Source organism: Nicotiana tomentosiformis, chromosome 10 (assembly GCF_000390325.3).
Source record: "Nicotiana tomentosiformis chromosome 10, ASM39032v3, whole genome shotgun sequence".
NCBI lineage: Eukaryota > Viridiplantae > Streptophyta > Magnoliopsida > Solanales > Solanaceae > Nicotiana > Nicotiana tomentosiformis.
The window spans coordinates 63,013,456-63,022,252 of record NC_090821.1 but is presented as its reverse complement, the minus strand read 5'-3'; the positions used below and the strand labels follow the sequence as shown (position 1 = coordinate 63,022,252).

The following is an 8,797-nucleotide window of genomic DNA, read 5'->3' as shown; positions in this document are numbered from 1 at the left end:
TTAAAGAAAATCAACCTTCAAATAATGCACAGAATAAAAAAAACCAAGTTCCAACTAAACAGGTAAAACAATTAGCAGGAAAAAGGTCAAGCAAATTTAAAGTATATAAATCAAATTAATGATGGATAATATAACAAGATTTAATAATTTAATTAATATGAAACAGTGATCTACACAATTTAAAAACATAATCCTTCAAATTTAACCCGTATACACACTCGTCACCTCGTGTACACGACTTTCATCACATTACAATTAATACCAATCCTAGAAAAATTTCCCCCACACAAGACAAGTCACTTACCTCGATTTGCTCCAATTTAATCAAGTAATATGCCTTTTCCTCGATTTTTCGACTCTGATCGACTCGAATCTAGTCATAATTAATTCGATACAGTCAACAAAAATTAAAGGAATCAATTTCATAAGAAAATATTATATTTTTCAATAAAATCCGAAATTAACTCAAAAATTATCCATGGGGCCCATGTCTCGAAATCCGGCGAAACTTATAAAATCCGACAACCCATTCAATTACGAGTCCAACTATACTAGTTTCACTCAAATCCGACTCCGAATCGACACTGAAATCTCAAAAATTCGTTTCTATGAGATTTCTAAAATTTTCTGAAATTTCAATCTCAAAACACTAATTAAATGGTAAAAACAATAATATATTTGTGTATATAGACCAAATCCGAGTTAGAATCACTTATCCCAATATCTTTCCTTGAAAATCTATCAAAAATCGTCTCTGCTCAAGCTCCAATTTGTTAAAAATGGCGAATGGGACGAATGCCCTCTTTTATAAATCTGCCCAGGCAGCCTTCAGAACTGGGCCTCGATCGTGGCTTCGATCATGTCTCTCGAGCCTAGGCCTCGATCGTGGCTTCGATCACAGGCTCGAGCCTGGACCTCGGTCATGGCCTCGATTATGGCATCGAGCCTGGTCCTTCGATCATGGCCTCGAGGCTGGGCGTTCGATCATGGCATCAAGGCTGGGCCTTCGATCATGGCATCGATCCAGAGCCTCATCTCTGGCTTCGACCCTGGGCTCGATATATGGGCTCGATCTTGGACTTGATCATAACCCAGAATATCCAGCAGAAGAGGAAAATTGCAGCAGCTTTTTAAGTCCAATCTTTTGATCCGTTAACCATCCGAAACTCACTCGAGTCACTCGAGACCTCAACCAAATATATCAACAAGTCCTAAAATATCATACGAACTTATTTGAAACCTCAAATCACATAAAACGACGCTAAAATCGCGAATCATGCTCCAATTCAAGCTTAATGAAACTTAGAATTTCCAACTTCTACATTCGATGTCGAAACCTATCAAATCAAGTCCGGCTAACCTCAAATTTTGCACATAAGTCATAAATGATATAACAAAGTTATGAAAAATTTTGGGACTGGATTCCGACCCGATATCGAAAAGTCAAATCCCCAGTCAAACGTCCAAACTTAAATTTCTAATTTAGCCATTTCAAACCTAATTTCACTATGGACTTCCAAATAAAATTTCGATCATGCTCCTAAGTCCAAAATTACCATACAGAGCTGTTGGAATCATCAAAATTCTATTCCGGGGTCGTTTGCATATAATTTAACATCCGATCACTATTTGACTTAAGCTTTTAAAACCTTTAATTTTTTTATCAAAATTCCATATCTCGGGTTAGGGACATCTGAATTTGATTCCGGGCATACGGCTAAGTCCCAAATCACGATACGGTCCTACCGAAACTGTTAAAACACTGATCTGAGTTCATTTTCTCAAAATGTTGACCAAAGTCAACTCAATTGAGTTTTAAAGCTCTAATTCACATTTTAATCCATTTTTCACATAAAAACTTTTCGAAAAATTTTACGGACTACGAACGCAAGTCGAGTAATGATAAATAGTGATTTTGAGGGTCTTAGTACATAGAATTAATTATTAACTTTAAAGATGACATTTTGGGTCATCACACCCTCATATATCTAAATTGTCTTATGCCTTGTTGCCTTATAGTTTTGTATTAAATGTTGCCCTCATTGAAGTAGTTTCACTTGTACGTATTATTAAAATGTTGAGTTGGTAAAGTTGAGACATCCGAGTAGTTCGAGTTTCTTTGATTTTCATGTTATTCTCCATTGCCGTACGTTTGTTCTTTGATGTATGATTTCTTATAAATGTTAGTTATTGAGTTACTATTGTTAATTGACATTATTTGGGGAGCGGGTTGCACGCTGTAACGAAAATTGAAAGCTAATGAATTAAAAATGTGGAATAAGGATGGACTATGATAGTGAAAGATGATTATATGGAGGGGTCGGGTTACGCGCCGCAGCGAATTTATTTAAAGTTTATATTATGGGATCGGGTTGCACGCCGCAACATGTTGATAAAAGTTATATTTGTTGTGATTGTTGATTTGGCCTCGGTTGTTGAGATGAGTTATATGACCGGTTATTCGGGACTCTCTACTGGTTGATTTGAGTTTCATTAGTATGAGTTACCTGCTTTACTTCTATACCTGTCTTTCTGTTATTATCATAATTATTGTCTACAGGTTAATGTAAGTGACCCGCCTTAACCTCGTCACTATTTCGTCGAGGTTAGTCTCGATACTTACAGAGTACATGGGGTCGGTTATATTCATACTACACTCTGCACTTCTTGTGCATATACCGGAGTTGATCCCAGCGGCATACCGTAAACTTGCTCGGATCTAGCTACCCACAGGAGACTTGAGGTATAGCTGCACAGCGTCCACAGTTTTGAAGTCCCCTTCTACTTCTTTAGCTGTTCATTTGATTCAGACAACTATGTTTACTTCAGACCATTATTTGTAGTATCATAGACGCTCATGTATTCGTGACACCAGATCCGGGGTTGTATTTGAATTTCGTCACTTATTAGCTTATTTATCTCATTTCAGACTATTCAATTTCTTTATTGTCATCGTATTTGAAGTTTGTTAAAAATAGTTAATAAATACATCTAATGTTGGCTTACCTAACAAATAAAATATTAGGCGTTATCACGGTTCCGAGGGTAGGAATTTCGGATCGTGACAATACGGTTTTGTCTCTCCGATATGGCAAAAAATCTAATTGAATGATTTTAGCAAAGTCATCCTTCTATATCAGTCCGTCCGGTGAGGGCTTGCGATTAAGCGAAAACACCCCGATGTTGTCTGTAATATTTTTATTTCTCCGATATGGTGAGAAAACCGGTTGGATGATTTATCTACTTTATATCAAATTCATCTTTCTATATCTCATATAGATTTAATTGATTTTTTTTTTTTTTTTTTTTTTTTTTGCAGTTGGCTTAAGCATTTCTGGACGACGTGAAATGACCATCAAAAGAGGTAAGGTATCTATTTATTTTAATTTTCTAGTATGAATTCATGATTTCAGAATTTTTTATCCGTCTAAAATTGTTAGAGATTCAATTCTGGTGATTCTTAAAATTACAGTATAAATATAAAGAAATGTGTTGTCCGAAAAATAATCGAACAATGCTGAGTATAAAACAACACATAATAAATCATGTTTAATTTATTATTAATTCATTATAAATAAATTTTAGTTTAAACACTTAATTTATGAGATACATCTATTTCCTACTATGTAAATAATTTATATCTTAATGAACCTTCATGTTTGCTAATTATGTATCGAAAGCCATAATTCCTAACATAATTGATTTCATGTTAATGATTTATCATAAAAATTGTAGGAGTTAGTCATCAGCGGCAAAATCAGAAATTTGGATAAAGATATTCAAGATTTATGAATATATATATTTGACTAATAATCATAATATAATTTTTTGTCGAAAGTTTTCAAGTGATCATCCTTCCCTTACTGTAGCTCCGCCCCTGATTGCGACCTAGTTATAACTTGAGGTTTTAATCTCAATATAAGCTTTATAATTGTTTATTAATTACTATTCAAGAGACAATTGCACTGAAAAACATTTCAAAAGAAAATCATACTAATAGTATACATATTGAGAAATATATTTAATGATTTACCAGTATTAAAATCCATATTGGGATTGGAGAAAATCTTCCGTAAATTTACCGCTCTTCTAATACCTCTCCAATCACTATAAATTTCACCTATTCTTCACTTTCTCCGTCACTTCAATTCTTTAGTTTTTCAACTCTGAGTCTTCAATTCTTCAAAAGGTATTCCACAAGTTTTCTTTCTCTTTTTCATGTTCTTTATTTATTTTTTTATTTTCTTTCTTGTATGTAACGTTTTGCTTTTTTCTTGTATAAAATTGTCTATGATCTTTTTTTGGTTTCTTAAAAGTCTTCAAAAAAAAAAATCTTGCCTTTGTTTGAATGATATACATTGGTTGGATTTGCAGGTTTAATGATTTTAGTTGTTAATTTCGTTGTTGTTGCTTTGTTTTGCCAATTCTTGAATTTGTAACGCCCTCTTCTAAGATTTTTATGGTTTCAAAACTTTAATAAGTTTTTATGATACTTCCTTACCTTTGTATGTAACGAATCAAAAGGCCAAAAAAAAATTATGTTTTTTTTCCTCGGTTGTTGTTGTGTATTTTTTTATAATAGTACATTTGACTAATTTCACGTGTTAGACCTCCTACCTCTCACCAGCAAGACGGATACTGATAACTCTATCCACTACAAGATTAGATCGATGAAAAGAAATCACTTAGTAGTTTTGCCTCCGCTGAAATTTAAATTAAATTTGTTATTGTGTCTTTTCCTTGGAATTAGATAAAACCTTTGAAGGGATTTAGCTTTGGCTTAAAAAATTAGTCTTTTGAGTATATAAAGAATGTTTTTTTTTTCTTTTTATTTTGGAACGCTCCCCCTTGTGTGTGTGCCCAAGTTAGAATCTTTAGGCTTTGATTTCACAAATTTCTTAAGGTTATCTGTTAATTAAGTTAATTTTATATCAATCAATCTTCTTGGTCAATGTTTATACGTAAATAAAAAAGAGAACATGAGTGTTTAACTGGTTATTTAATTATATATAACATGTTTTTTAAAGACATAATTGGGATAGGCTTGAGGTTCATCTTAGATCTCAATACGTGGGACACACTTTGTAAATGTCATTGTTAAATTTTCTTTCAACTGTTTGACTATGATTTATATATATACGGGGTGTATTTATATGTATATGTATACTGTGTATGTGTATATATATATATATATATATATATATATATATATATATATATATATATATATATATATATGTGTGTGTGTGACATGATTACTATTTGGAGGGTCAAAGAGGTTTCTCTTTGACACAATATTTTAAAAATATTTTGAATTATTAATTATTGTAATTTATACTTTTATGTAGTTTTCATATATATATATATATATATATATATATATATATATATATATATATATATATTTATTTTTCAAAAACTAAAAGAATCTATGTCCCAATTCACACAAAAATTAGTTACTTTGACTTTAGTACTCCAAATCTCGCCACATAAAATGAGTGAAAGGTAGTTATATTTTTTAATGTTATTTTTCCTGCATAAAAGCCTCATTCCTGCACCTTTGCCTTGATCAAGATGAAGTTCTTTAAACTCTTCATTTGCATTCCAACGTTTAAATTTTTTGTTTATATAACTGTAAATAATTTCTATCTATCAGCCTTTGACTAGTAGCTTACTCATAAATTATACAGAAGACTATTTGTTATTATTCATCTTTGACCCTTTGTATTTACTTTGTTATAGTGCAAAAATGGCAACTCAAACATCGGAACACTCTGCTGATACTGTTGCTCGTGCTTTTGTTGATCAATATTACCGCATTCTACATATGTTTATCGACCAGTCCTATAGATTTTACAAGGATGAAAGTGTGTTAAGTTGGGCTCAGCCTGATGGTGAACTGAAATCCGCGACGACAACTGATGTAAGTATTATGACAAAAAGATTGTCAGTATTTGCAATGAAACTATGTTACTGTCTAAGGGATGCTAATTAATAGGCAGAGGCGGATCAAGGATTTAAGGTTAACAGGATTCTGATTTTTGTATCATTTCAGGGAATAGCTGAGTTTATCAAGTCATCTCACTTTAAGAATTCCAAGGTGGAAGTCGCGACGATTGACTCCCAAGTATCTGCTGCGGGAGGTTTTCTTGTGGTGGTTACAGCAACCTTGATCGGGCAAGACGAATCAAGAAAAAGTTTCTCTCAGACCTTTTTCCTCGCTCCACAGGAGAAAGGATACTTTGTGTTGAACGATATTTTTCGTTTTGTTGGCGTTGTAGAATCTTCAACGGTTGTCACAGATAAGGACGAGGAAACAGCTTCAGTTGCTGCTTTGGGTATGTCTTTTATGTTTGACACTATCTCAACTGGTCACTTGTTTGTTTTACATAGTCTCCACTTATTGTAACTTAAACTATATTGTTAACTATATGTTGAATTGCACTCTTTTGGAATTACTACAGAAGACAAAGTTGAAGAAAATGTGAAGGCTATTGAAAGCGAAGTTGGTGAAAATGTCAACGAGGTGTCTGAGAAATCAGAGGCTAAGGTTACAACTGATGACGAAGTTGACAACAAACCTTCAGTCACTTCGAATGAAACAGAACAACCCGTTGTTGAGACAACCTCGAATGCTCCTAAAGTTACCTATGCTTCAATGGTTAGTTACATTTTTAGGAGATTACAAAGTTTTGTTTCTTACATCTAAAGCGTTGCCTAATTCGAAATATTTTCCTGTAGATGAAGATGGGTAGGTCCGCGCCGCCAACCAATGCCCCACACAGGGTTGTAAGGGTTGCTGCAAATGCTGATCTCCATCCCGCGCCTAAGAAACCTCAAGCCAATGGCTTACTGAAGGCGATGGCTTCTAATTCGAATGGCATGCCTAAAGCACAAGAACACAACAACAATTCCGATGAAGAAATCGAGTGTAAATTTGCATTGGCTTAATCAAATAGTTGATGAATTTTATTTGAGCAACTTCTGAATTGTTTGTTTACTTGTTATAGGTAAATCGGTATATATTGGTGGCTTGCCAACCAACACAACAAGTAGCGAGCTCTACACGATCGTTAGACAATTTGGACCAGTTCACAGTCGTGACGTTCAAATCAAAACTTACGAGGAGGTATACATATATATTTCGTAATGTTGTAGGTTATCGTCGGTTTATATTTACTTAACAATTTTAAATTTAAAAAAAATGTGAATGTAGGACGGATATTGTTGTGGTTTCGTGCACTTTCAAGATGTTGTGTCTGCTCGTAATGCAGTTCAGGTAATAAATTCTACAATAACTCCTCCTTCAAAACTTTTATTTGATCATCTTTTGATTTTTGGTTTCTTTCTTTGACTATTCATTTTAGATGCATCATATAATTGTGAGGGGAAGAGAAGCTTATATAAGATTCAAGCGAAACAAAGGTACATATATGTGTGCTTGTTTCACTTTATTATGTCACAATCAGAATGTTAATTCTTTTTTAGTACTATGAATTGTGACAATTTCTTCTTCTAACTTTGTTTAAACTTTAAAATAATTAATTGATTGGTAAAATTCTGTCATGTGACCAGGAGGTCACGAATTCGAGCCATGAAAATAGCCTCTTGCAGAAATGCAGGGTAAGGCTGCATACAATAGACCCTTGTGGTGCGGCCCTTCCCCGAATCTCGCGCATAGGGGAGCTTAGTGCACCGGGATTATGTTATAATGATCATGTTGTGTCTAATTTTTTCAGCGCGCGGTGATAGGGCAACGTCTCCATCGGGTAGGGGTGGATTTCGCGATGGAAATGGTTATGACTTGCGAAGTCGGCCTGAAAGTTCCGAGGGACGAAAGGGAGAAGGTTACCAGCAGAACTACAGAAGGAGGGATTAGTGAGGTGGTGCTAATTACAATGGTGGCACCAACTTATACTTAGTGTTGTAGCCTTGTTTGTAGGCTTACATGTTGTATCAAACTTTGTTTTGGTTTTCACTTCATTTTGAAGTTACATTATTTGGTTTTGGATCGAAAGTCTAGAAAACTATACTCCAGCAAATTATCTACCTGTGCAAGTGGATTTCATTAATATAGAAAACCTCATTTTGAAGTTCTTCTAATGGGCTTTGAATGTGAATTTTATTGATCTAGATTCTACCTATTTGAATGGGCCATTGAGTTTCTTTTATATTTTGAGTTTTTCCTTATAGTAGTTTATAATGTGGCTGGCTCTCCACAACAGATTTTTTACAGTGGACAGGTCATCGAGATGGCTCTACCTTCGTAAGGTAGATGGTAAGATCCACGTACACTTTACCCTTTCCGACCTCATTTGTGGGATCCTATCGTTGCGTACGTTCGTGCCTATTTGAATGGGCCATTGGGTTTGTTAAGGTCCACTATCATTGTGGTGTTATATTTCCGTGGCCCAAAGTCATAGTTTTTTGGGGCTAAGTGTATAGATAGCAATTTTCAGGGATGCTAAAATTCAGAACGCACTGCCTAATTCCTTAATAGCATGGCTATCTGGTGTAGGGGTGCTTATCGGGCGGATCAGCGGATAATTACGTTTAACGGTTCGGCTTATCGGTTATCGGATTATAAATATAGTAATCTGGTAGCCATCCAATAAGACAACAGGTGGATTGGTATCGAATTAATAATTATCGGGCGGTTTATCGGATAAATCAAATAAAAAAATTTTGAACAATCCTACTATGTTGCTACATGATAGAATCTGTTAACACTTTGTAATTTGTATTGTCGAATGAGTCAAAAAAGAAGTATTTCCACCTATAATTTAAGGCTATTATG

The 8,797-nt window shown here is 34.3% G+C and overlaps 1 protein-coding gene across 1 annotated transcript; it reads left to right on the top strand.

Annotated features, from left to right (window-relative positions):
* Positions 1-5,700: 5,700 nt before the first annotated feature.
* LOC104084638 (nuclear transport factor 2) lies at positions 5,701-8,103 on the top strand. The gene is made up of 8 exons (XM_018766824.3): positions 5,701-5,923; positions 6,056-6,338; positions 6,465-6,661; positions 6,742-6,931; positions 7,011-7,129; positions 7,217-7,279; positions 7,368-7,425; positions 7,740-8,103. The coding sequence occupies exons 1-8, from the start codon at positions 5,750-5,752 to the stop codon at positions 7,877-7,879; spliced, it is 1,224 nt and encodes a 407-aa protein (XP_018622340.1). The 5' UTR covers positions 5,701-5,749; the 3' UTR covers positions 7,880-8,103.
* The last annotated feature ends 694 nt before the right edge of the window (positions 8,104-8,797 follow it).

Excerpts from the sequence above, each read along its gene's own strand:
- LOC104084638 (XM_018766824.3), top strand. The coding sequence starts at position 5,750 with ATGGCAACTCAAACATCGGAACACTCTGCTGATACTGTTGCTCGTGCT. Across the intron at positions 5,924-6,055 it reads AATCCGCGACGACAACTGAT|GGAATAGCTGAGTTTATCAA; the intron begins GTAAGTATTATG and ends GTATCATTTCAG. Across the intron at positions 6,932-7,010 it reads TTCCGATGAAGAAATCGAGT|GTAAATCGGTATATATTGGT; the intron begins GTAAATTTGCAT and ends TACTTGTTATAG.